Source organism: Spodoptera frugiperda, chromosome 31 (assembly GCF_023101765.2).
Source record: "Spodoptera frugiperda isolate SF20-4 chromosome 31, AGI-APGP_CSIRO_Sfru_2.0, whole genome shotgun sequence".
Taxonomy (NCBI): Eukaryota; Metazoa; Arthropoda; class Insecta; order Lepidoptera; family Noctuidae; genus Spodoptera; species Spodoptera frugiperda.
In genome coordinates, this window is record NC_064242.1 from 3144974 (window position 1) to 3172805 (window position 27832).

General features: G+C 37.1%; 6 protein-coding genes across 6 annotated transcripts; all 6 read left to right on the plus strand.

Moving 5' to 3' along the window:
* Positions 1-1896: 1896 nt before the first annotated feature.
* On the plus strand, positions 1897-3835 carry LOC118276031 (peroxisomal catalase 1-like). The gene is made up of 2 exons (XM_035594159.2): positions 1897-2016; positions 2327-3835. The coding sequence occupies exons 1-2, from the start codon at positions 1897-1899 to the stop codon at positions 3833-3835; spliced, it is 1629 nt and encodes a 542-aa protein (XP_035450052.2).
* A 1483-nt stretch (positions 3836-5318) lies between these two features.
* On the plus strand, positions 5319-7264 carry LOC118276029 (catalase-like). Its single transcript, XM_035594158.2, has 2 exons — positions 5319-5502; positions 5756-7264. Exons 1-2 carry the CDS (start codon positions 5383-5385, stop codon positions 7262-7264), a joined length of 1629 nt encoding a protein of 542 aa, XP_035450051.2. The 5' UTR covers positions 5319-5382.
* Positions 7265-10087: 2823 nt separating this feature from the next.
* On the plus strand, positions 10088-12543 carry LOC118276028 (catalase-like). The gene is made up of 2 exons (XM_035594157.2): positions 10088-10207; positions 11029-12543. The coding sequence occupies exons 1-2, from the start codon at positions 10088-10090 to the stop codon at positions 12541-12543; spliced, it is 1635 nt and encodes a 544-aa protein (XP_035450050.2).
* A 2645-nt stretch (positions 12544-15188) lies between these two features.
* Positions 15189-17561, plus strand: LOC118276027 (peroxisomal catalase 1-like). The gene is made up of 2 exons (XM_035594156.2): positions 15189-15381; positions 15576-17561. Exons 1-2 carry the CDS (start codon positions 15235-15237, stop codon positions 17115-17117), a joined length of 1689 nt encoding a protein of 562 aa, XP_035450049.2. The 5' UTR covers positions 15189-15234; the 3' UTR covers positions 17118-17561.
* Positions 17562-21913: 4352 nt separating this feature from the next.
* On the plus strand, positions 21914-25049 carry LOC118276026 (catalase-like). Its single transcript, XM_035594155.2, has 2 exons — positions 21914-22045; positions 23523-25049. The coding sequence occupies exons 1-2, from the start codon at positions 21914-21916 to the stop codon at positions 25047-25049; spliced, it is 1659 nt and encodes a 552-aa protein (XP_035450048.2).
* An 852-nt stretch (positions 25050-25901) lies between these two features.
* Positions 25902-27798, plus strand: LOC118276025 (peroxisomal catalase 1-like). The gene is made up of 2 exons (XM_035594154.2): positions 25902-26021; positions 26233-27798. Exons 1-2 carry the CDS (start codon positions 25902-25904, stop codon positions 27796-27798), a joined length of 1686 nt encoding a protein of 561 aa, XP_035450047.2.
* Positions 27799-27832: the final 34 nt, after the last annotated feature.

Below are 27832 nucleotides of genomic sequence, written 5' to 3' on the forward strand. Positions count from 1 at the left end.
TTTATGTCGAATAGCCGTGAATTTATGCAGTGGAAGGAAACGACGGATATTTCCGATATTTTGTAATTAAAACAGTGTTACTTTGTTACGTTGTTTTACAAGAATTCGGAACAATAAATCGATCAAGTGTTAATTACTGTTTTTAATTACCTGTCTGCTTGAGCGTTGTAATAGTTGTTTGCAGTCTAGGGTCATTGAATGTTAAGTTATTGAAAAATTATTCTTCTTGTTTTCTTCTAGCGGGTTACCGGGGAATCGTAAAGCAGGACTGGGAACGGGTGGTTTTTAGTCAGAGTGTGACATTTCCTCTCGCTTCACCCAAGGTGGGAGCAGCAATTGGATGATTTTCGCCATTTAAAAAAATGTGTTTAATTTACAGCATGGTTGGCGAAGTGGCTGGGTAACCGGCTGCTGCGTAATGTGTTGTCGTTCGATTTCTACACGAAGCTACTATTTGTGTGATGCACAAATTGTTATTCTTGGTCTGGTTATCATGTGTCAAATTGTATGATTGTGAACACACCCACGACACAGGAGATTACTAGTGTGGGGCAACGGCTAAAAAATGCATTAATTAAATATTATGGTTTTGGAAAAATATTTTTCTCCATTTATTTACCAGATAATTTTGGGCATTGAATAGTTGGTCGATTAAAATATTAGTGGAAGCGAGTAAAGCCACGGGTGTTAATAAAGTAAATAATATGAAGTAATTTACTATTAGACAGAATTCAATAAATCATTATTAATATTAAACTGCCCTTGTTATTAAACGAAACATTGGTAATACAATGATTGCTAATGCACTAAATAATATAGTAACATACGGACAGCTCTCTTTTACAAATGGCTGTGAATAAAATAAGTTTTAACGTCATCTGTCCATCCATCTTTTTAATGTTTCTTTTTATGTGATATGTGTACAAAGTGATTGTTGTCTTTATTAAAAGTTTCGTACATTGAAACATAAGTAAAAAATTGGATCAAAGGTTATTGTTTGATTTTGAGAAAATGTTGTTTCTACGGTGGCGTATTTTAAGATTGCGGTTAGTATATTATAGTTTTTTTTATAATAATTCATCTGCCCTACTGGGCCCCATCTGTGGTGGTCTGATGAGTCTTTGAGGTGCGCGCGGAACGCCACGCGCCTCACGCACGGGTCTGGTTCTGGTCACCAATACCTTCTAATTGTCAAATTTTACATAAACTGAAAAAAAAGATACATTTCTTAGGTTTTCATAGATTACTTGCTATTCGATTAACTTTGAAAAAATTAGAGTTAAGGAGGTATTAGTACTTCGCCGACGCTTCCTTTGCTTCACTTTTGAATTACTTGTAGTTCATGATATATCCACCAAGATCGTGGATTATTCCCAAAATTATTATGATGCCTACTGACTGACAGTTTCTATTTTTACATGATTATTCCGAATACTTACCGTTTCAGGTCAACGCAATTTTGTAAAAATCCAATGTTTGTTTGTAGACATACAGGGTGTCTGGTTATATTATGTGGTTATTTATATGGCGATATTATATTATGATTGTTTCATTGAAAAACGACGGGCAAGGGGTCTCAGGTTTGATTCCCGGGTCGGCTAAAGTATTGCTGGGCTTTTGAGTAGGTACTTGTACATAAAAAAGCGGTGGAAAATCATCAACAGTTGATATTTCTGGTGCTAATCATATGACTTACGTTAATTACTCAAATCCTTACTTTGTCAAACTATGAAACTTACATGGTATAATGCGATCCAATCATCCTGTATGAGTATGTGCGTAGGATACAACGTATTTGTTTGTTTTTCGCCTGATAATTAGAAGTGGTTATCGATGATTTCTGATCAATTATATAAACCAGTTTCTTAGGATCATTGCACGAGATCGCAATTCATCATGAAGGCGATTGTAGTGTGTCTGTTTTGTGTGATAATATTAGTGGAAAGTGATGAATACCTTAATGTGACGTATGAACCTGTTCAAAGGCAGTTGTTGGACTTTAAGAAGGAACACCCGGTGGGTTAAGTTAAGGCTTTGACTGCAAACAAAAATCTGTTGAAGGCAAATCATCCGGTCACCTTTGCCTTTCACGGCGTTTCATGTGTTAAAAACGTTTTTAAGAACGAATATTGTTTTAATTGATACTTCTGTCAGTGTCTTTCTGAAGTGGTCGTGAGTCTATTGTCAAATTCTGATTTCAATCTCTAGTACAAGAAGCTATTTCTTAAATAACAAACAAAACTTAAATAAGACTTTAAATACCCCCATCTGCTTATCGACAATTAACAGATTGTATTTTTATGTTAACGTGTATTGTTATTTTCAGCATCCCATAGGCCTATGGACCAAACTTGCCGGAGATCCAGTGGAAATCCGTGACACAATAACAATTAACTCCGATCAGTTCAACAACCAATTGTTTGTCGACACATTCTCGACGTTTGATGGAAGAAGAATACCAGAGCGAATAGCTACTGCCAAGGGTACAGGAGCCTTTGGTTACTTCGAAGTCACGCACGATGTCTCCAAGTATACATACGCTGATGTGTTCAATGGAGTGGGGAAGAAAACACCATTGGTCGTCAGGTTTGCAGCAGCGTTACAGAATTTGGGAGGAACTGAACTTCTCAGAGAAATCAAAACTATGGCTATTAAATTTTATACCAAAGAAGGAAACTTCGACCTTTTAACTATTTCGACGCCCGTCTTTCCATTCAGAGATCCAATGGTATTTAGGGACCTAGTAAATGCATTCCAGAGAAATCCTCAGACTAATATGGCTGATTCCACGAGTGTCTATGATATAACAACACTAAGGCCAGAGCTTGGTCATAATCTCTTTTGGATTATGTCAGATTATGGACTTCCGAATGGCTATAGGAGAATGGACTCATTTGCCATTCATGCTTTTGAAATTTCAAATAAGCACGGAGAAACACATTACGTACGATTCAACCTGAGATCTGAGTTGGGTTTCCAACCACTCACAACCGCTCAAGCGGCCGCCATTCAATCTCAAGATTTGGATTACTTTACTCGAGATTTGTACAACGCGATTGACTCAGGAGAATACCCTGCATGGAAACTAGAGATGGATGTGATGACGCCACATGAAATACAAAAAGTTGATTATGATCCGTTCGACGTCACAAAACTGTGGAAGAATGGCACTTTTATCACCGTGCCGATTGGTCGGTTGGTTCTAAACAAAAATCCTGACAATCATTTCAGAGATATCGAACAAGCTGCCTTTAATCCTGGACATTTAGTACCTGGTATTCCTGGACCAGTGGACTATTTGTTCCGTGGAAGGAGAACGTTCTATAGAGATGCACAAAATTACCGTCTGGGAAGAAACCACAATAACATTTTAGTAAATATGCCGTTATACGAGAAGACGTATGTACGAGATGGGAGACCACCGACTAGACTTAACATGAAGAATGCTCCAAACTATTACGCTAATTCCTTTAACGGACCAGTTCCATTTGTGGATGAAAGTAGGCCATGGAAGAAGTTGCAAGTATTAGAAAATAATGCTGTGGATTTGGAACCGATGTGGTATTTCTACAACTTTATTCTAGAAGACGAAGCTCACAGGCAGAGGTTTATAGACAATATAGTCATCTCTCTCTTGCCCGTTACTCCGCCGGTAATTCAAAGAGTTTTCAAACTCTTGTTCTTGGTGGACAAAGAGTTGGGTACTCGAGTAAAGGCTGCTTATGAAGTAGCACTTGCTGCTCAGCAAGCAGCAGCATTGGCTGCTCCTCCTCCCCCTATTCCTGGAAGAAGAGTTCCTTCTGCGCAGGCGAATCCTAAAAAAGAGACGAAATGATTACACTGATTCTGATGATCTGATGTAACGTTACGATACAAAAGTAGTATTTAAAGTAGATTTTGTGTTGTTGTTCACCGTACCAAACAATAAAACCTACTCAAAACATTTTTTAAAATTTTTGTTCATCGGTCTGTCTGTTTATTCCGGCTAATCTCTGAAATGGCCGGATCGAAATTGACGGTACTTTATTTGGCAGGTAGCTGATATACTAAGGAGTAATTTTGGCTGCTTTTATTTAGAAAATATATAAATTTTTGGAAAAAAATCTTTAATTCCAAATTCTATCAGAACTCAGTGTTTTACGCGGACGAAATCACTGGCAAAAGCTAGTTACAAATAATATCATAGTCAAATTCGAAATAATTTATTTTAATTAGAGCGGGAAGACATTTTGGAAAAATCTTGTTATGAGAGTGTAGGAAGTTTTTTTAATAATAAATAAAAAAAGAAACAAAAAATTAAATTACTTGTATCCTCAAATATCGATCGTAATCCATAGATGCATTAGCATGGATGATGGAATTCAGCCGTTGCACAATTTCTTATTGTTGTAATGGTTGTTTCACAAAGGGCCATTTTTATAAATGTTCATAAGATTTTTTTTTGTATTTAAACATTATAAACTATTTCTATAATTACTTCGATTGTTTTATAACAGCTATTTGAACCAGTAATTTTTTTTTTTCAGGTCAATGCAACTTTGTGAAATTGCAACATTTTATGTCTTTACATTATTTGTTTGTATAGGGTGTTCTCTTCAGGTCTTACAGGGACATTGCTGGATTTCGGTCGCTTCCAATCGGACCATCTTCATTGGTCGAATCCTGTGACTGATGACTGATGATGATGTGGGATTCAGAAATGGGAGATCTTTTCGAGCGTACTAACCTAATGAAGCTGTATTTTATCACGTTTTCCAATTACGACTGACGCAGCAAAACTGTGGATGGTTATTGTCTTTTAAAAGATTGTACTATAGGAAACCCGAAGCAGATCTGGCTTATTGTTTTACCTGATAAACTGGATGTTATTAGGTTCAGCACCTAAAGTTGGTTCGATGGAGATAAATTGCTGGCCTATTGGATAATGGTAGAAAGGGAAAAGATAATGCATCTTGATGAACATAGAAATTTTCTATCGCAAATGCACACTATTGTGGACTATGACATTTCTCTCTTGCTCAATTGGCTAGTCTGTCTTGAGATTGACTTCCACAAAAAAAAAAATGTTTAGAAGAAGTTTAATACCAAAATTTAGTACTTAATGTCTGGATGGCCGAAATGTTTCAGTTAACTTTGTATTAAGAACGTAATTTGTATGCACCATCTTTCATCTAAGTTTATCCGGAAATTATATGAAGGTGGTGAAACGAGCGCTAAATCAGGTAGTTGAAGCTTCTTTGTTGATTGCATCATCCTGTAGATCTAGCATAGGATATAGTAATATATTTGATTTTGTTCTAACTAATTACGATTTTTAGGATTCCTTTAATTTGGTATATAAAATCGGTTTTGTAACCATATTGCACAAGATCGTGATCCACAATGCAGGCGATCATAGCTTGTTTGCTTTGTGTTGTAATCCTCGTGGAAAGTAATGAATATACCAACGTCACCTACCAACCAGTTCAAAGGCAATTGTTGGACTTTAAGAACCACCATCCGGTAAGTAAGACTGTATTGAATTTCTTTAATTCCTAATTATCTTTCATCTCATATAGTGTTTCTTTATTTTGGACTTACTGTAGCCTCCACTAGGCACTGTTTCTTATTTCCAAAAAATCTCTTACCAATTTAAGAAAAGCCGGTTAGGTGCTTAATGATGTGCAACTACGAAAGTTGTTAATTGGATTTCATTAACTTTTGAAACCAAAAAAGAAAATGGTGATTTTATTGTGACTTTATTTTTTGTTTTCAGCGCCCGATAGGATTATGGACTAAAAATGCCGGAGAGCCAGTTGACATACGTGACACAATAACAATTAACTCTGATCTATTTAGCAACCAATTGCTTATTGATACAATGTCGACAAAAAATGCTGAAAGAATACCAGAGCGAGTGGTTACCGCCAAAGGTACTGGAGCCTTCGGTTACTTCGAAGTCACACACGATGTCTCAAAGTATACGTACGCTGACGTTTTCAATGGAGTAGGCAAGAAAACTCCGGTAATCGTCAGGTTTGCATCGGCATTTCAAAATAAAGGAGGCTCTGAACTTGCTAGAGATTTGAAAACTATGGCAATAAAATTTTACACTGAAGAAGGAAACCTAGATATTCTAGCTCTTTCAATCCCTGTATTTGCATTCAAAGATCCCATGATGACGAGAGACATGAATCATGCATTCACGAGAAATCCTCAAACTAATATGTATGATTTCACAAGTTTTTATGATTTAGTGACACTAAGACCTAGCTTTGGTCAGGCCCTCTTTTGGTTAATGTCTGATTATGGTATTCCAAACGGCTACAGAAAGATGGACGCCTTCCCCATTCACACTTACGAACTTGCGAGTAAGCACGGAGAGAAATATTACGTGCGGTTCAACTTCAGGACTGAGTTGGGTTTCTCAAACTTAACAACTGCTGAAGCAGCCGCCATTCAATCTTTAGATTTGGATTACTTTACTCGAGATTTGTACAACGCTATTGGTTCAGGACAATACCCTTCATGGAAACTAGAGATGGATGTCATGTCGCTGCATGATTTAAAAAAAGTTGATTACAATCCTTTTGATGTTACAACATTGTGGAAAAATGGTACATTCTACACGGTGCCAATTGGGCGATTGGTACTGAATAGGAACGTTAAAAATCACTTTAGAGATATCGAACAAGCTGCATTTGACCCTGGTAATTTAGTACCTGGTATTCCTGGGCCAGTAGACTTTTTGTTCCGTGGTAGAAGAATGGTCTATAGGGACACTCAAAACTATCGCTTGGGAAGAAACCACAACAAGATTTTAGTAAACATGCCATTGTACGAGAAGACGTATGTTCGAGATGGGAGACCACCGACTAACCTTAACATGAAGAACGCTCCCAACTATTATCCTAATTCATTCCATGGACCAGTTCCATACGTGGATGAAAAGAGGCCATTGAAGAAGTTAGAAGTATTAGAAAATAATGTTGTAGATTTGGCACCGATGTCGTATTTCTACAATCATATTTTGGAAGATGAAGCTCAGAGGCAGAGATTTGTAGCTAATATTGTCATGACTCTTGTGCCAGTCACTCCACCGGTCGTTCAGAGAGTTATGAAACTCTTCCACTTGGTCGATGATGATTTGAGTGAGCGTGTCAGGACTGGTTATGAGGCAGCCATTGCTGCCCAGGAAGCAGCGGCTGTGGCCACTCCACCTCCAGCTGTTTCGTCAAGAAGAGTTCCGTCGGCACAAAGTCTTCCTAAACGTGATTCAAAATAATTTTCAATGTAAACAAAATGTAGTTAGAAAAATGCTATGTATAAAAAATAAAAATGTATTGTTTTAGAAGTACTTGATTTTTTATTGTGTAAAGGGCAATGCTAGAAATTCTATAGAACTTTGGCCCACCAAATAAAAGTTTTCGTTCAAGGATGCCAAATGTACTATTCTATTGTTAGGTACTTTCTTAGTGACATCTAAATATTTATTAATTAAATATGTTTTAGTTATGATATGCACCGAATATGCTGCTATGGTAGATAGGATAGGATTGTCAAAGGGAAATAATGATGTTTTGTATGTCAAAACGTGACATTTTAAGTGTGAGAGAGCCATGCTTCGGCATGAATGGGCCGGCTCGACCGGAGTAACCACGACTCAATTCGTTGTGTGAGGTAACCAGAGGCTCCATTACCCCCTTTAAATACGATGAATTATTTCATTCAGATTGGTGAACAGAACAATAATGCTGACGAAAACCACATTCTATCTTCTAAATCTATAATGCAGGAAAAAATACGCTTAGCAACTACAAAACTGTCTTTATTAATTCTCTGTATTGATGCCAAATACATATCTACATTATTTAAATCTGTAATACAATATATTACTTTACTGATGATTTTCTTTAAATGAGAGTCGGTAAACGAGCAGATGGATCACCTGATGGTAAGCAATCGCCGCCGCCCATGGATACCCGAAACACCAGAGGCGTTACAAGAGCGTGCGGGCCTTTTGGGGGTTAGGAATTTAAGGGTCGGGGATTCGGGTATTGGGAAAATTGGGGAGGGGGTAATTCGTCCTTTTTGTCTATTGTATAAAAAAATATCGCTAAATGTATTACTAAATGCTAATCTAGAACACAGCTGAACCGATTTCACAAATTCTTGTTTTGTTGTCTTTGTTATTATTTGGAAATGGTACTTAAAATTATAAGAATAAAAAATATAGATGCGCAAGAAAATTTTTAATGCGTGGCAAAGTTCACGGGATCCGCTTGTTTATGATGTAAAAACTGGAAATTGCTCTGTGCTGTACCAGAGAACAAGATCTTTAGCTCTTCTCATTCAACCACTACCAACTACCTTGCGGATATCATCACTTCACCTAACTGCAGGACAGTACACTACGTAGCCCAGATGTTTAAAAAAATGTAACCATGAACATTGCCTAAAGAAATACTTCGAGTTATCGCATCGTAGGTTAATATTGCTATTAAATCAAACAAGGAGCATCACATAACAAATCATATAGATGTATACGTAGGTACCTTTAATACTAGCACATAAGAATATTTTCTTAATAATAACAAAGCTAATAGAGAAAAATAAAGAATTAGTGGAATTAGTTCAGCTGTTCTCGAGATTTGCGCTCAGCAACACATTGAACAATTCATTTTTATTTTAGTAGTGGATTAGATTCTTTCACATACAGGGAGTCTTTCACATACAGTTGGAACCTTGCCGATCATCTGATGCCTATTGGATGTCGACTTCAGGGACACCCTGTAGACATAATATAGATGAATAAATAGTGTCCATTTTATATTAAGTTTTATCTAATTACTGTTCACTGATAGACATATGCTTTCCCAACAGATTTCCGCATCTAGCCACTGCCATATTAATTCGATCTTATATACCATGTCAGCTTTACACAAAACCACAACTGGGGCCCAGTAGGGATGATGCCTGATCCGGAGCTGCGGACTACCTAGCGGGTTTACCGGGGCTCCGGCTCGAAAAGCAGGAGAAGGAACGGGGTGGTTTTTAGTCAGTAAGAGTCTGATACTCCCTGATGAATGAAGATATAGGCTGATTTTCCCCCCTCAAAAAAAAAGCTTTACACTGCCTTTAGTTATTCGAGGTAGTGTGTATGTTAATGACGACTAAATTCTCCAATCGTTGATAGTTGAACATTAATTAATTGATTTACGACAAATTTAACAACTAATTAACAGCAATAATTATTTTTCAGGTCAATGCAACTTTGTGAAATTGCTATATTTTTAACTGCATAACTTGTTTGTATAGGGTGTTTAGGTCTAAGTCTAATAAAGGGCACAGGGAGCCGTTCGATGCAGGTTGCTTTCAATCGGTTTATCTGTTCAGCGCTCTGATTGGATGGTTTATTCGAGCCGGCCAATCAGAGCTCTGAACGTGCTCGTTTCAACTAGTTACTTGAACCGTAAAGCAAACTCGTACTAAGGGTTCTGAAAGACATTAAGGTGCTAACCATAAGTCTATGTTCAACAGTGTGTGTTGTTTTTTTGAGGGGGGAAAACTCATCAAATGACCTTGGGTGAAGCGAGAGGGAGTGTCAGACTCTTAGATGTCAGACGCAGACATCACTTGTCAGCTGTGTTGCGCTGGGCCATGCTCTTGCTGACTGAAACCACCCCGTTTCTACTCCTACTTTGAGCCGGAGCTCTGGTAAACTGCAAGAACGTCCGCAGCCTGATACAGTGTGTCCTATGATTTGTGACTTATATGCATCTTGATAAACCTGGTACATAGTTACACACACACATTTATCTCTTGCTCAATTGGCTTTCTCCATCTACATAACAAAAAAAGGTTAGAAGATTAATAGTAAAATATTTCGCGGTAAGTCAAGTTAGTAGTTGAAGCTTCAAGTTAAGATTCTGCACCGTTTTTGTTTACATACTGTTTATTGGTTACATCATCCTGTACAGCTAATATGGGTTTTATTAGCTATATTTTATTTTCTTCATTTAAGTACCTACTAATTAGCTTTTAGGATTCTTTTAATTTGGTATATAAATTGGTATTGTGAAAATATTGCTCAAGATCGTTATCCAACATGAAGGCGATCATAGCGTGTTTACTTTATGTGGTAATACAAGTGGAAAGTAATGAATATTACAATGTTACGTATGAACCAGTTCAAAGGCAGTTGTTGGACTTTAAGAAGCACCATCCGGTAAGTAAAAGTGTATTGTCATACTTAATTTTAATAGCTAATTGTCCTACATCTCTCGAAGTGTTTCTTTATTTTCGAGTTATTGTTGACAACACGACTTCTTCTGGGTACTGTTTTCTGATTTTGTCCAGTAATTTATTCTTATCATTCCAAAATACTTTCATTTGTCTCCTATCAAAAAAATTAACGGTTACTTCATTGGCGTGAGGAATGGAAATAGAGGTTCATAGGTTCATACATGTTTTGCAACAATCGCTTGATTGACCAAATTCAGCAATACGATGACTATGTAGAATCCCTTCATAATCAGGTTAATTTATACCAAGTCTATCGTATCGTTTAGCCATGAAGCAAATACAAAAAGGAGATGTGATAACTGGGTTTCCCTTTAGGCGGTATAAACCACGCCCTATCTATTTTCGATAAAACGTTCCTATACTCCAAAAACCGTGGCCACTTGTCCACATTTTGATTTGCCATTTTCTTAACGCTTTTGGCCTCTATCTATACCTTTTTATAATATCATCGGGCAGGGTTGATTTTTTGTATCACATTGCACGACCACATTTTGGCATCTCCTCTTTGTACTTGCTTCATGGTTTAGCCCTTCGAAAATATGATTTTCTAAAAATACTTCAGGTTAACAAAATAATATGATAATTTAATATGCTCTTAATACTATTTATTAATAGCAAATTCCCTTACCAATGTAAGGATATAAGTAATGTGCTTGCAGATGTGTAACTCGGAAAGTTATTAATTGTATTATTTTATTGTCAAAAAGTATTTGTTATTTTATTGTGACTTTTTAATATTTTCAGCGCCCGATAGGATTGTGGACCAAAAATGCCGGAGAGCCAGTTGACATACGTGACACAATAACAATTAACTCCGACCAATTTAGCAACCAATTGCTTATTGATACAATATCGACAGTAGCTGGCGAAAGAATACCAGAGCGAGTGGTTACCGCCAAAGGTACTGGAGCCTTCGGCTACTTCGAAGTTACACACGATGTCTCAAAGTATACGTACGCTGACGTTTTCAATGGAGTAGGCAAGAAAACTCCGGTAGTCGTCAGGTTTGCATCGGGATTCCAAAATAAAGGAGGCTCTGACCTTGCTAGAGATTTGAAAACTATGGCAGTAAAATTTTACACTCAAGAAGGAAACTTAGACCTTCTATCTATTTCAATTCCTGTATTTGCATTTAGAGATCCTATGTTGTCGAGAGACATAACTCATGCATTTAACAGAAATCCTCAAACTAATATGTATGATTTCACAAGTTTTTATGATATAGTGACACTAAGACCTATCTTTGCTCATTCTCTCTTTTGGTTAATGTCTGATTATGGTATTCCGAACGGCTACAGAAAGATGGACGCCTTCCCTGTTCACACTTATGAACTTGCGAGTAAGCACGGAGAGAAATATTACGTGCGGTTCAACTTCAGGACTGAGTTGGGTTTCTCATACTTAACAACTGCTGAAGCAGCCGCCATTCAATCTTTAGATTTAGATTACTTTACTCGAGATTTGTACAACGCTATTGGTTCAGGACAGTACCCTTCATGGAAACTTGAAATGGATGTGCTGTCGCTGCATGATTTAAAAAAAGTTGATTACAATCCTTTTGATGTTACAACATTGTGGAAGAATGGTACATTCTACACGGTGCCAATTGGGCGATTGGTACTGAATAGGAACGTTAAAAATCACTTTAGAGATGTCGAACAAGCAGCATATAATCCTGGTAATTTAGTACCGGGTATTCCTGGACCAGTAGACTATTTATCCTGTGGCGAAAGAATGTACTATAGGGACACTCAAAACTATCGCCTGGGAAGAAACCACAACAAGATTTCAGTAAACATGCCATTGTACGAGAAGACGTACGTACGAGATGGGACACCACCGACTAACCTTAACATGAAGAACGCTCCCAACTATTATCCTAATTCATTCCATGGACCAGTTCCATATGTGGATGAGCACAGACCGTGGAAGAAGTTGAAGGTATTGGAAACTAATGCTTTTGATTTAGAACCAGCATGGTATTTCTACAATTACATTTTGGAAGATGAAGCTCACAGGTTGAGGTTTATAGCTAATATTGTCTTGACTCTTGTGCCAGTCACTCCACCAGTTGTTCAGAGAGCCATGAAACTGTTGCACTTGATCGACCAGGATCTGGGTGAGCGAGTCAAGGCTGGTTATGAAGTAGCCCTAGCTGCCCAGCAAGCACTGGCTAATGCTACTCCTGCTGAAACTATGTCCTTCCGAAGAGTTCCGTCTGCGGAAGGACATCCTATACAAATGTCTGACCCGCGGTAATTTTCAATGAATTCGAAAAAAATAATTATTGTTATGTAACAAAACTGACTTTTATTGTTCATTGTATTAACAGAAATAATGTTTAGACCCTAAATTAAAGTATCATATTATTAAATAAATTGCAATAATGATTGTATTTTTTTTTTGTGAATCTTTCATTAGAAAAATTGTAAATTGGTGGTAATTCTGATTAATAAAATTTTTTGAAGCATGATTTTTTTTTGTGGTATAAGTCTGTAACCGAGCAGACGGATCACCTGGTAAGCAATCGCCGATGGCCATGGACACCCAAAACATATGAGGCGTTACAAGTGCGTTTTCAGCCTTTTGAGCGATAGATATTTAAGGGTTATTGGAGAATCGAGGATTGGGAAGGGGAGTAATTGGGCCTCCGCTAACACAACTCGCTCAATGAATCACGTCGGTTTTCTGTAATTTCGATAATAATTATTGTCAATAACTACCCCATGTTGGGGTTTGAATGATTTGTATTGACTACTTTACACATAAAGTGGGTGTATTTGTCATAAGAAGAATAATGATGTAGTAGCTAAGGAATTTCCTCAACAGTTAACAGCAGCTATTTTGCGTTTGAATTTGATATATCTGTACAGATGAGAACTTCACTTTTTTTTTTTTAAAACGTTGCCCCACACTAGGATTTTCTCCTGTGTCGTGGGTGCGTTTACAAACATACAAGTTCACATACACATACACATGACACCTAGATGAGGTCTGATCGCAGGGAGCCGTTGGATCAGGCGTAGGGGATCCCGAGACGATCTCCGGCCACCGTAAGTGCGGGCCTGCGGACGGCGAGCAAGGGTAGCTCACCGCCCGAACAGAACCAGACCCGTGCGTGCGGCGCGTCGCGTTCCGCGCGCGCCTCAAAGAGCCATCAGACCACCACAGATGGGGCCTAATAGGGCTGATGCCTGATCCGGAGCTGCGGACTACCTAGCAGGTTTACCGGGGCTCCGGCTCGAAAAGCAGGAGAAGGAACGGGGTGGTTTTTAGTCAGTAAGAGTCTGACACTCCCTCTCGCCTCGCCCAAGGCGAGAAAAGTCATTGGATGATTTTCCCCCTCAAAAAAAAAAAAAAAAAAAAAAGGTAGCCGTTGGATGCAGGTCACTTACAACTGGCCTATCTGGAAGTATGTATGTTCAGTTGTGGACGTTTTATGGCTGATATGATGTTGATGAGGTATGATTATCATTAGGGGCTTGATGATGAAGTAGCATGAAAGTTACTTTTTGGCTTGAATTAGTTTCAATTAGGTTGGGAATGCGATCTGAGATTACTGCAGAAACTAAAAGAGAAGAGCTAAAAGTTTTGATATTTTTTTCTATAATACACAGGTTAAACCAAGATTCTGTCTAGTTATTCGTGTACACATCAATTAAAAAGAAATGGAGTGAGACAGCGTCCCCGCCTGACCTATTTCTGCTCACGATCCCAGGTCAATATGTATATAGGTTTCCACGGAAATTTCAACCTTATAACGCAGGTGATAAAATGTCTTTACGGTTTGTCGAATACTGTTCCTGAAATAGAAACCCGAGACATTCGACATCGATTGTTCAGGTCACAGGTGTTACAATATTAACGGTATCCGCATTATCGAGGAATTAGTGGTTTCTGCCAATAAAGCGCTCGATAATAATAAAATATGCTACGTCAGGGTAGACAGAGGTGCATTAGAATACTTAATACAGGATAGATTTGGATACTATTCGAGACAAATATAAACTGCAAATACAACTGCTTCGTTGGTCGAGTTGTCGCAAGTGCGATTGCCGAGCAAGGGGTCTCGGATAGAGTTCGATTCCCGGGTCCCGGTTATTATCCTAAATCATTATAATTCCCTTAAGGTGTAGAGTCTTTAAATGGTTTTTACTTCTTGTCAGAAATTAGAAGTTGAAGTGTTAGAAGATGTGTGGAATTATTGGAAATCATATAAGATTATTTAATGGTCCTTCTATATGACTTTTGCTGACATCCTATTGTTCACCTATCATCAGCCCCACTGAGCCCCATCTGTTGAATGGGTCAGTAAGAGTCAGTCGAGAAGAGATTGGATGATTCCCCCCCCCCCTCCTTCGAAAATGGGGGTGTTCAGAACAAGGGGTATGATAATTAGGTTGAACTTAAGTACAGAATTGATATCCGTATACAATTATATTATACCATAGTATATTGATCTAAAAGAAGAAAAAGGAACGTGTTTTCATCGTGTTAAAACTATCTGGTACAGCAATCAAAATTAAGGTCTTGTACTTCATATTCGCAGCGATTTTAAGCTCTAGTCTGTATTGTGTTATCTGGGTTATACAGAAATCAATAAAAACAGTCTTTGTTAGTGCCATTGTCAGAACTGAATCTTAACTCTATCTAGTTAAAATTCAATGCCAATACCTATACATGAACTAAACGTTGGTTGAAAATTTGATTTAATGCGTACTTAGATTATAGTGGGGATGGGTAATTAAAACAGTAGATGCTGATTTATAGCTGTAAACCATGTTAGTAGTTCATTCTTATTAAACGCTTAAGCAACAGTTCAATGTCAGATAATACAGAAAAACGGCATATAAGCACTCGATTCGCGTTTATCGCGCTTTGGTATTATAAATAATTCGTTTGTGATTATCTGTAATTACAAATCGTCTATAAAAGCATACTTAATGCTGTATGAGTACAAAGAACGCAATGAATATCATGAAGGCAATTGCAGTGTGTCTGTTTAGTGTGATAATACTAGTGGAAAGTAATGAATACCTTAATGTGACGTATCAACCCGCTCATAGACAGTTGTTGGACTTTAAAAAGGAACATCCAGTGAGTAGATTAGTAAATGGTACAGTTTTTCGTCAGTTTTTATTAATAAACAGCAATTTTATTGGAATAGTTTCATATAAAGCATAATTTTTTAATGTGAAACAGAATGTCATTTAGGATTAAGAAGTCTGGTATAAAAATAGCGTTTTCGCAGTGATTTTTTCTACATATGTGTATTTTATTGTAAATTTCAGTATCCAATAGGATTGTGGACCAAAAATGCCGGTGATCCAGTTGAAATTCGTGACACAACAACGATTAACTCCGATGTATTCAACAACCAGCTGTTTATAGACACTTTCTCTACATTTGATGGCGAGAGAATACCTGAACGAGTAGTACATGCCAGAGGTACAGGAGCCTTTGGCTACTTCGAAGTCACGCACGATGTCTCTAAGTATACATCAGCTGATGTGTTCAATGGAGTTGGGAAGAAAACACCGTTAGTTGCAAGATTTTCAAATGCATTACAGGGTCTAGGGGGCACTGACTTTCCCAGAGAACACAGGGGCATGTCAGTAAAGTTTTATACGAAAGAAGGAAACTTGGATCTATTATGTTTATCTATACCCGTTTATTTTTATAGGGATCCAATATTCTTTAAACATTTGTTACATGCATTCACTAGAAATCCACAAACAACCCTATTTAATCCGACTAGTGTCTTTGATTTTATAACATTAAGACCTGCCTTTATTCATGGCTTCTTTTGGGTGATGTCTGATTTTGGCATACCCGATGGCTACAGGAAGATGGATGCTTTCCCCATTCACACTTATGAAGTATCCAATAAGCATGGAGAGACCCATTACGTGCGATTCAACTTTAGAACGGAGCAAGGCGTTGCAATACTTACAAATGAGGAAGCAGCTGCTCTTCAAAGTCAAGACCTGGAATACTTTAATAGAGATTTATACAACGCGATTAATTCAGGAGAATACCCTGCATGGAAACTAGAGATGGATGTGATGACACCACACGATATACAAAGAGTCGATTACGATCCGTTTGATGTTACCAGACTGTGGAAGAATGGAACATTCTTCACCGTTCCGATTGGTCGTATGGTACTGAACAAAAATGTTGAAAATAACTTCAGAGATATCGAACAAGCGGCATTCAATCCTGGTCATTTAGTACCTGGTATTACGGGATCACCGGAAGGTTTGTTCCGTGGTAGAAGAATGTTCTATAGGGATACTCAGAATTACCGTCTGGGAAGAAACCACAATAATATATTAGTAAACATGCCATTGTACTCGAAGACGTATGCACGTGATGGGAAACCACCAACTAGGCTTAACATGAAAAATGCTCCAAATTATTTCCCCAATTCATTTAATGGACCACTTCCATGTGTGGATGAGCAGCGACCGTGGAAGAAGTTGCAAGTATTAGAAAGTAATGCTGTGGATTTGGAACCAGCATGGTACTTCTATAACTTCATTCTAGAAGATGATGCTCACAGACAACGGTTTATAAATACTTGGGCCGCAGCTCTTGTTCCTGTTACACCACCAGTGTTGCAAAGGACACTGAAACTGCTGCACCAGGTTGATAATGATTTGGGAATGCGCGTGGCGGTTACTCATGAGATATTGCTTGCACGAGCTATGGCGCAGCAGGCAGCAGCCCGAGCCGCTTCAGCTGTACCGAGACCTAAAAGAAACCTTATAACGTCTGAGGGACCTCCAGAACATGACAACATGGGAAGTGTTTACAAAATAGAGCTTTAATGATAGGGTAGATGACTTAATTTTATTTCAATGTCCGTCTTGAAGATTATTTTAAAACATTAGATAGGTTTTTTTTTATTTGCTTATGGAAACAAATACTTTCGCAGACGTCACTTCTAGGTACGCTTTATACGCAGAAATTACGTATTTGCTTCCACTCCTAAACTTCGATTCGTTTCATCCACAGAACAGAGAAAAAGAAGTCTCTATTCTGTGGTTTTATCTAAGTATTGTAACCTTATATGAAAATACGTGACTAAAATTGTTTCATTACATAACTGACGGACTAAATAGATTTTTAGTTTTCATACCTCGTCATCATCCCTATTATTATATTTGATTGATCTCAAAATTATTAAGCAATCCAGGAATACTCGGAGTAGCAACCATGATATTTGCTATTATTTCAAATCATATTTATTTTTACTGAATGTAAACTTACTTGGCCAATGAAATTCTTCTCTTGAAAAGAATAATTTAAGGCATTTTCAGAAATCTATTGCCTTGTTCTCTCTTGTTGTATTGTCTCAGAAGCCTATTGTACACATTTTAGCAGTAAGTTGGCCTGCAATGCTGCAACTTTATACAATGTGCAAACAGTACAATAAATATTTTTTAGAAAATATGGTATTTATTTATGTGCTTCCTTAGGTTTTAAGTTTACGGAAATTATTGTAGAACAATCTTTACACACCAAGAGAGGTTTTAGAGTACATGATATATTGTTATTAGATAGATTCAGAACATTTGTTCATAATAATATAAAATTTTTCTTTTTTAACTTCAGGCACAAACAGTTGACCCAATGTTTGTAAAAATATTATTAGACAGATTCAGAACATTTCTACATATAAAACTTTTCTTTTTTTTTGCTTTAGGCACAAACTGTTGACCCAATGTTTGTTTGAGCCAGTATCGATCACCCAATCGACGTGTATATCAATTAAAAAGTATTGGAGTGAGACAGCGTCCCGCCTGACCCATTTCTGCTCACGATACAACTCGGGTCAATATGCATATATGTAGGTTTCCACTGAAATTTCGACCTTAAAACTAAGACGATAAAGCCAATTTACGGTTCGTCGAATACTGTTCCTGAAATAGAAACCAGAGACATTCGACATCGATTGTTTAGGTCACAGGTGTTATAAAATTAACGACGTATTATCCATTATACTACTTACTTAGCTTAGCTTAGCTTAGTCCTGAGGCTTCGCTCGCATATATTACGTACTTTGTGACTAATAAAAATAGCTTAAATTACTCCTTAGTACATCAGCTACCTGCCTATAAAGTTCCGTCAAAATCGGTCAAAATATTTCAGAGATTAAGGAGAACAGACAGACAAAAATTTTAAAAATATATTGTGTTGGTGTATTTATTGTACGTATGCTCATATGCATGTAGTATAAATCGGTTGTTTCAATATTACAAACAGAAACCCCAATTTTATTAATAGTCTATAAGACTAGATACGCTTGATTAAGGAACTTGAGAAATCCCCTTTCCCACATTTTCAGAAGTATCAAGAGTTAGATGGTCATCAACACATTTTCCGAGTTATATGTACTCTCTAACATTATTTAGACACCACAGACTAGCGATGAAGGAAAACATCGTGTGGAAACCAAAGTGAAACGATCAAAGAAGATTATTTATTAAGATATTTTATTGTTATTTAAACTCGGAGAGCACTTGAAAAGTTAAAATCACTACTTGAAATTTAACTATGGCTATCTATTATGTAAGACAACTAATATAATGTACAATAAATGGATGGTGTGTGCGTATTCCACAGATCCAATCAATCACGCTCGATTACAATGTCAGAAGTGATGAATTACTTTCAGCATAGCGGTCATCGGTGTGATGCTATGAATATTGCCATAGGCGCTTTGAAATTTAATATTAGTTCTGTTCAACTTGTAGTTTGCTCAACAAAAATGAATAGGGCATTCAATTATGCTTCGTAAGTCGGTTATTTGCAAAGTGCTACTGTGTGGGAGTAATGGGTTTGATTGCCAAGTCAGGAATAAGCTAATTGAAGTTTATTAGTTTTTCGGCCTCGTCCATAACTCGAAAACTTTTTAAGGAAAAATGTTTTTTTTTATGGTATAAGCCGGTAAACGAGCAGACGGATCAGCTGATGGTAAGCAATTGCTGCCGCTCATGGAGAAAAGAGGCATTACAAGTGCGTTGCCCGCCTGTTGTTGGGAATTAACGGGTTTTTGGAGAATCGGAGATTGGTAAGAGGAGTAATTAGGCCTCTGGTAACCTCACCCACACAACGAAATACAATGCACGCGTTGTTTGACGTCGGTTTTCTATGAGACCTGGTATCACTCTGGTCGAGCTGGCCTATTCGTGCCGAAGCATGGCCATTTGAATAATTTTTCTTACATAATGATGATTAGAATGTAGTTGTCATTTTAATTTTTTATTTACGACAGACGTAAAGACACAAATATAGTTCTTTGTTATGGTTATCTTGTTGTTTGGTTAAACAGTTTTTTTTTTATACTGGATTTAGGTCGACGTCAAAAATTTTGGGGATTTCGATTGGTAATTAATTGCAACAGGTGTAGTTTAAATAAAATAGTATTTACATATGTAAAAATAGACTAAGTGAATAGAAATGTCAGTGGATGGACTTGATGTATATTTCGACATTGTTTTTTTTACCAGGACGGTGGCAAAACAGCACGTGGTCCCCGATGGTACCGTGGTTACCATGCCCTATGGACGGTTGCAACACTTGGGGCATTACATGACAGTATCAAGCCTAATATTGAGTATTATAATACTCGTATATTGGCTCAAAGGACTGGTTGATTAAACCAGTAAACTTGATTACCAATACTCAACTGACGATTTACTGTCTCTCTATATATATATTTACTACCAATAAATTAAAATTCAAGGTTCAATTGTTGCATTAGCTGGAGCAGCTAAATGCGTACTAATTTCCTATCATTAAGAATTAATTTTAATGAAATATGGCTTTTAGTATGCATTGGTATACATTACCTAAATGTTGGAAACCTATATTTCCTTTGGTCATAAAATGTGTTTTATATTTGATTGATTTATTGTGTACCAATAAGAGTTCCGTGTTGTTTCGTCAAATTTACTTGCCTCGCTACTGTTCGCAAGATCGCCTATTTTTTTAATGAGACAAGCCCGTCTCAACCTTCTAAAACCGCTGCAACTCCTGTAAGCATGGTTAATTGGGACACTGTTATCCCGCGCGTTCCAGGAACATGAATAACTGTCTAAGATGATCGCAAGATCGACTGCTAAGCTAGGGATCTCATGTTCAATATCAAAATAATACTTTTCCTGCTTTGGGTAAGGTGAGGCTGTCAAATTCTTACTGACTCCCCTTGGTTTTAACTCCCGCTCCCGCAAACCGGAGTCATGATAACTCTTCTGGTTTTTGCAGCCGCAGTTAAAAGTATTACCTGGATTTTCAATTATGTTTAACAAGGAGTTTAGAAATGAGACCTGTTTTTTTACGGGTGGTTTTTTATCCAATGACTTCTCCCTCCATAGGCGAGGCGAGAGGGAATTGTCACTCTCTTCCTGACTTAAAACCACGCCGTTCCTACACCTGCTTTACGAGCCGAAGCCCCGGTAAACCCGCTAGGTAATCCGCAGCTCCGGATCAGAGAGTCCGACCTGTATGGTTACAAAACTTCAATTCCAGTACACTCGGGGGTTACGTTTTGTTACCACTTGACTAACGAGGCAGTTATAAACAAACATTCAAATCCATATTTACGATATTTTATATACACAACGATGATAAACAACGTCCTGGACGGATATACGGATAACTGAATTTATGATTTTCAAATATTTAATTACACTCGAATATAAATCATAATTATAATGTAATTACTGAAAAGATTTCGAACATGAATAATTACATGTATTACATTTAGTTATGTTATTAATTTGCTTGTAATTTGTTTGTAATTAAAAAGTATATACTAATATAAGTTATTGATATCCTTTTTGGTAATTATAGAGAACATTGTACAAAAAATATATATCTACACTTTTAGATTTTAATGAAACTAAACTTGAGCATTTTCAAACTGAAATGGGAACTAATACTATCATTATAATATAATATCTATTAGTTTCAGATATTTCGGCACTGTTGCAAGCGCCATGATCAAAGTAGATATCCCGTCTCAAATTCTAATGATAAATTAGAGCATTTAAAGTATATTCAATTTGTTCTGCCACAGAAGTCTTGCTAGTTATAATATTTCCAAAAATATGTGGTTAAGTCTTTGACTGCCAATAGAAAACTGTAGAAAGTAAATGCTCCGCTAATGTCGGTTACCGGTGACCACCACAGCGTTCCATGTGTTAATGATACTTTTATTATACAGATAAACAAAGATGCAGGTCTTTAGTACGTTACGTCAAGCATCTTCTAATTGTTAGTGTAGAATGAGCCGGCTAACGGACAACACGTTTGGATGAAACTAAGTACTAGCGCTCTCTGATGAACCTAGAATATAATAGTGCATATATTTTTTAGCAAATATTTTTTTTACTACTATTTTTAGTAGGCCTTTACACAGCACTATAATTACCTTTAATTTCAAGTATACATGTATTAAGAATGCAATTATAATAGTTACACAATACATAACGTGTTTAATGATCTATTTATACAATAAATAATTGGTAATTTTATTGTGTATAGACAATTATAATAATCTGCTATAGCTTTATTAATACGGTGCGCGAATATAATACACCAGTTTCTTCGTTACATCATGAAGGCGATTGTGGCTTGTATATTTTGTGTGATATTACGTATTGTAGAAAGTGATGATTCGAAAAGATTTGACAATGTTACGTATCAACCTGTTCACCGGCAGTTATTGGACTTTAAGATAAAAAACCCGGTTTGTAAACATGCTTTCTACAATCCTGAAACAGGTTCAGACCTGGCAGATTTTATAAATAAAAAACCCGACTGCATAAAAAACACTTTAAATAAAAACTGAAAAGTAAAAAACAAGCTTAGTCTAAAAGTGTAGATAGCAATGCTATTACCACAAAATTAAATAATTTCATAATCAATACACAAAAAATAATAATCTTATGCGAAACATAATTGAGTGCAACAGTCGGGACCCATATTGAATGATTTCAGTCTAGTTTATTTAATGGGTCCCGACTGTTACACTCAATTATGTTTCGCATAAGATTATTATTTTTTGTGTATTGATTATGAAATTATTTAATTTTGTGGTAATAGCATTGCTATCTACACTTTTAGACTAAGCTTGTTTTTTACTTTTCAGTTTTTATTTAAAGTGTTTTTTATGCAGTCGGGTTTTTTAATTTTTTAAATTTATTTATTTTTATTTAACACTTTTTAGTTAGTTATAATACGGCTATGTGTTTCTCAAGATTTCACCCGCGACACGAGAGAACTACTTCCAATACCAAGATAATAAAAAAATAACACACGTCGATCCAGTTATTTTAGATTGATTGCGTAACACAAAGAGAGTAAAGGAATTAGAAAAAGAAGAAGGATTAAGGGCAGTAAAATTTACTATTTACAAATTTCGTAAACGGTCTAATTCTTTAAAAGAATTTTCGTCGTGTGGACTATTTAATTTTTTTTTTGGATCTTTTATTGTGAGGGGTTTTTGTCCGTAATAGTATTAATCCTTATCCTTTTAAATAGTCTATTAATTTTCTACATTAAATGAAGATAAAATTTGCTCTTTACACTGTTTCAAAATTTCTACTAGTTTTAGACAAAAAACGGTCTTTACAGTTGACGCGTCGCATGGGGATATAGGTAAACGACTATGTAGATAGATTCCTTATTTAACGTTCAGCAAAGCGAGGGCGGGTCGCTAGTCCTTTATTTATAAATAAATTCATTGTAAATAATTTAGTTAAGACGTACTTTTATTATCACTTTTCACTTTTAAGTTCAGACACCGCTAGTCAATCGCGTCGCGTAGTACCTATACGAGTATTTAGTTTGGATAATAAAGAACATAATTGCACATAGTATTTTTTTTTCTATATGTCAGTGATATACCATTTTGGAATCCTCATGATGAGCTCTTTAATTGGATACCCATATTGTAGCAAATAAAAAAATTTTTTTTTTTACTCCTATCTAGGGCGCCTCACGGCCGCCATGTTGGTTTTTGTTTTACGTCACATATCTAAGAACACTTGGGTAATTAAGACGAATCCAACGATACCCTGATTGTCGAAATCCATCAAGCCGTTTCGAAGAAATGAGGTAATAAAGAATATTAGGCTCATACATACAAGATACGCGCGAAAAACATAACCCTTCCTTGGCAGTCGGGTAAAAAGAATATATTTAATTTTTGTATCTATTTTCAGCACTCGATAGGATTATGGACCAAGAATGCCGGGGATCCAGTTGACATACGTGATACAGTTACCATTAATTCCGATCAATTTAGCAACCAATTGCTTATTGATACAATATCGACGTTAGATGGGGAGAGAATACCTGAACGCGTGGTACACGCCAAGGGTACAGGAGCCTTTGGGTACTTCGAAGTCACGCACGATGTCTCCAAGTATACATACGCTGACGTGTTCAATGGAGTAAGTAAGAAAACGCCGGTAGTCGTCAGATTTTCAACATCATTACAACCCGTGGGAGGTAGTGACGTGAGCAGAGAACCAAAAGGTTTGGCGGTGAAATTTTATACAGAAGAAGGAAACTTAGACATTTTATGTTTATCTACACCCGTCTTTCAGTTCAGAGATCCTATGACTGTCAGAGAAGTGCTACATGGTTTCAAAGTAAATCCCCAAAGTAATATAAGGTTGGATTTTACATCCGCCGTTGATTTGCTAACACTTAGGCCCAGTCTAGCCCATAACGCTTTTTGGGTAATGTCTGATTTTGGTGTTCCTGATGGCTATCGACGAATGGATTATTTTCCGATACATACTTTCGAAATTGCAAATAAATATGGAGAGACACATTATGTAAGATTCCATTTCCGAACTGAGCAGGGTGTCGCAATACTCACGTCCGTTCAAGCCGCCGCCATTCAAGCTGTAGATCTGGATTACTATAACAGAGATTTGTACAATGCGATTGATTCAGGAAAGTATCCTTCGTGGAGACTAGAGATGGATGTGATGACTCGACATGATATACAGAAAGTTGATTTTGATCCATTTGATGTTACAAGACTGTGGAAGAATGGCACATTCCATACGGTACCGATTGGGAAGTTGGTATTAAATAAAAATGTAGAAAATTTGTTTAAAGATGTCGAACAAGCAGCATATAGTCCTGCAAATTTAGTACCTGGTATTCCTGGGCCGGTGGACTTTTTATTCCGAGGTAGACGGACGTTCTATAGGGACACTCAAAATTATCGTCTTGGAAGAAATCACAACAAGATTTTGGTAAACATGCCATTGTACGAGAAGACGTATGTACGAGATGGGACACCACCAACCAGGCTTAACATGAGGAACGCTCCCAACTACTATCCTAATTCATTCCATGGACCAGTTCCATACGTGGATGAACGCAGACCGTTGAAGAAGTTAGAAGTATTAGAAAATAATGCTGTGGATGTGGAACCACTGTGGTATTTCTATAACCACATCATAAAAGACGAAGACCAGAGATTGAGATTTATTACTAATGTTGCCGTACCTCTAGCGCAAGTAACACCACCAGTTGTTCAAAGACTTCTGAAGCTTTTGTTTTTAATAGATGAGGATTTAGCGACACGTATCAGGGCTGCGTATGAAGTAGCGCTGGTTGCCCAACAAGCAGCTACGTTAGTCCCTACACCTTCGATTGAGTACCCAGGAAATATTCCAACAACTCAAGAGGTTCCTAAACACAATACCACAGAAATTCCTAAGTCATAATTGTTTTTAATTACTAGTTTTTAATAAATACTTATGATTTAATAAGAATATTTTTTTCTTTTTTATACCATAAGGTTTGTCTTGTTCGTATATTTACTATCCTATATTCCAATAGTTCCTACATTCAAAATATGCTAAAAAGAGATGGACTTCCATCCAAAGAATATTAGCCTACTTAAGAAGTTGAGATATGTTTCAAAAATTGGTTGGCAGAAATGACTAGGCATGTCTTTAGGTAGTCATTTTTTGAGTCCCGGAGTACAGCATATGTCGACAAGGATTGCTATGGAATTTTAAGGACCTATGCGGTCATTATTGTTTTAACTAGTAAATCTTATATGTACTTAATCCTTCGGCATGAATTCTTCGGCAGGAATGAGCCGGCTTGACCGGAGTGATAAAACCGACGTGAAACAACGCTTGCGTTGTGTTTCATTAATTGGGTGAGGTTACTGGAGGCCCAATTACCCCCTTCCCAATCTGCCCAATCCCCGATTCCCCAAAACCCTTAAATTCTTAACCCTCAAAAGGCCGGCAACGCACTTGTAACGCCGCCGCTCATGGACAGTTCAAACATTCTTATGTTTGCTGTTTGATTGCTTGATCCATCAGGTGATCCGCCTGCACGTTTACCGGCTTATCCCATAAAAAAACATAGAGAACCATGCCCCGAATTGAGTAGGTAAGTTATTCTGACTAATGGAAGCGATAACTGAAAAAAAGAATTGCGGCCGTACTACATTATTTTAGAGTGATCGTAATACTTCTCATAAGTGATTTATGTTTATTTACTTACCGGTATAAAAGAAAATTGAATCATTTGTTTCGAAGATAGGAACAGGCAATACCACCATGAAGACGATTATAGCGTTTCTCTTTTGTCTGATATTATACGTGAATAGTGATGAATACGTAAACGTCACATATCAACCCGCCCAAAGGCAGTTATTCGATTTCAAAAAGGAGCATCCAGTAAGTACAACACATACCTATTTGTTTATATTATGTTAAAATTAATATAATATAGAAACTACATACGTTTAAAATAATATTACGCTATCACGTCTAAATTAAAAAATCTATTTCAAAAAAATTGTAAACTGTTTTAGATAACATTTAGCTATTATTATTGAACAAATATGCGAGTATAAGATCTGATTATATGATATTAATTTGTCTTCAGCACCCAATAGGACTGTGGACCAAAAACGCAGGAGATCCAGTGGAAATTCGTGACACCATAACGATTAACTCCGATCAATTCGACAACCAACTGTTAATAGACTCATTATCGACGTTTGATGGCGAGAGAATACCTGAACGCGTGGTACACGCCAAGGGTACAGGAGCCTTTGGCTACTTCGAAGTTACGCACGATGTCTCCAAGTATACATATGCTGACGTGTTCAATGAAGTGGGGAAGAAAACACCACTGGTTGTCAGATTCTCAACTTCATTACAAAACGCGGGGGGTTCTGATCTCGCCAGAGAAGTTAAGGGAATGGCGATAAAATTTTACACGGAAGATGGAAACTTGGATATTTTATGTTTATCAGTACCCGTTTACCTATATAGAGACCCAGGGATATTTCCAAATGTGGTACATGGTGCAAAGAGAAATCCTCAGACTAATTTGATGGACTTCACGAGCCTTTATGATATTATAACATTAAAACCTTCAAATCTTCACCAGTTCTTTTGGATGTTATCTGATTATGGCATTCCGGATGGATACAGAAAAATAGATGGTTTCGCCATTCATACTTTTGAACTTTCAAATGTACATGGAGAAACGCACTATGTGAGATTCAATTTCAGAACTGAACAGGGTTTTTCAGCATTGACAACACCGCAAGCGGCGGCCATTCAAGCTGCAGACTTGGATTACTTTACCAGAGATTTATATAACGCAATTGATTCAGGAGACTATCCTGCATGGAAACTAGAGATGGATGTGATGACGGCACATGATATACAAAAACTAGATTATAATCCATTCGACGTCACAAGACTGTGGAAGAATGGCACGTTTCACACTGTACCTATAGGGAGGTTGGTACTAAACAAAAATGTTGAAAATCAGTTCCGAGATGTCGAACAAGCGGCATATAATCCCGGTCATTTAGTGCCTGGTATTCCTGGGCCGGTGGACTTTATGTTCCACGGTAGAAGAATATTCTATAGGGACACTCAAAATTACCGTCTGGGAAGAAACAATAATAAGATTTTGATAAACATGCCACTGTACGAGAAGTCGTATGTTCGAGATGGGAGACCACCGACTAAACTTAACATGAAGAACGCTCCCAACTACTATCCTAATTCATTCCATGGACCAGTTCCATATGTGGATGAGCACAGACCGTGGAAGAAGTTGCATGTATTAGAAAGTAATGCTGTTGATTTGGAACCCTTATGGTATTTCTATAACTATATTCTGGAAGACGAAGCTCACAAACAGAGGTTTATTACCAATCTTGCCGCTAGTCTCGCGCCAGTTACACCACCGGTGATACAAAGAGTTTTTAAGATTTTACACTTGATTGATGAAGATTTGGCTAAACGTACTAGGGCTGCTTATGAAGTAGCGGTTGCAGCAGCGGCGGCTCAACAAGCAGCAGCCAAAGCAACTGATCCAAGTCCTAAGCGGAATTACCCAACTGCAGAAGGTCCCCCTAAACATAACGACACAAAAAGTATTTATCGATTGGGCATTCATCAAGAACATGTCTTCATGGATCATCATTGATAGCAGTTTTTGCTTTTATTAAATCTATAAAATG

Excerpts from the sequence above, each read along its gene's own strand:
- LOC118276031 (XM_035594159.2), top strand. The coding sequence starts at position 1,897 with ATGAAGGCGATTGTAGTGTGTCTGTTTTGTGTGATAATATTAGTGGAA. Across the intron at positions 2,017-2,326 it reads ACTTTAAGAAGGAACACCCG|CATCCCATAGGCCTATGGAC; the intron begins GTGGGTTAAGTT and ends TGTTATTTTCAG.
- LOC118276029 (XM_035594158.2), top strand. The coding sequence starts at position 5,383 with ATGCAGGCGATCATAGCTTGTTTGCTTTGTGTTGTAATCCTCGTGGAA. Across the intron at positions 5,503-5,755 it reads ACTTTAAGAACCACCATCCG|CGCCCGATAGGATTATGGAC; the intron begins GTAAGTAAGACT and ends TTTTGTTTTCAG.
- LOC118276028 (XM_035594157.2), top strand. The coding sequence starts at position 10,088 with ATGAAGGCGATCATAGCGTGTTTACTTTATGTGGTAATACAAGTGGAA. Across the intron at positions 10,208-11,028 it reads ACTTTAAGAAGCACCATCCG|CGCCCGATAGGATTGTGGAC; the intron begins GTAAGTAAAAGT and ends TAATATTTTCAG.
- LOC118276027 (XM_035594156.2), top strand. The coding sequence starts at position 15,235 with ATGAGTACAAAGAACGCAATGAATATCATGAAGGCAATTGCAGTGTGT. Across the intron at positions 15,382-15,575 it reads ACTTTAAAAAGGAACATCCA|TATCCAATAGGATTGTGGAC; the intron begins GTGAGTAGATTA and ends TGTAAATTTCAG.
- LOC118276026 (XM_035594155.2), top strand. The coding sequence starts at position 21,914 with ATGAAGGCGATTGTGGCTTGTATATTTTGTGTGATATTACGTATTGTA. Across the intron at positions 22,046-23,522 it reads ACTTTAAGATAAAAAACCCG|CACTCGATAGGATTATGGAC; the intron begins GTTTGTAAACAT and ends ATCTATTTTCAG.
- LOC118276025 (XM_035594154.2), top strand. The coding sequence starts at position 25,902 with ATGAAGACGATTATAGCGTTTCTCTTTTGTCTGATATTATACGTGAAT. Across the intron at positions 26,022-26,232 it reads ATTTCAAAAAGGAGCATCCA|CACCCAATAGGACTGTGGAC; the intron begins GTAAGTACAACA and ends ATTTGTCTTCAG.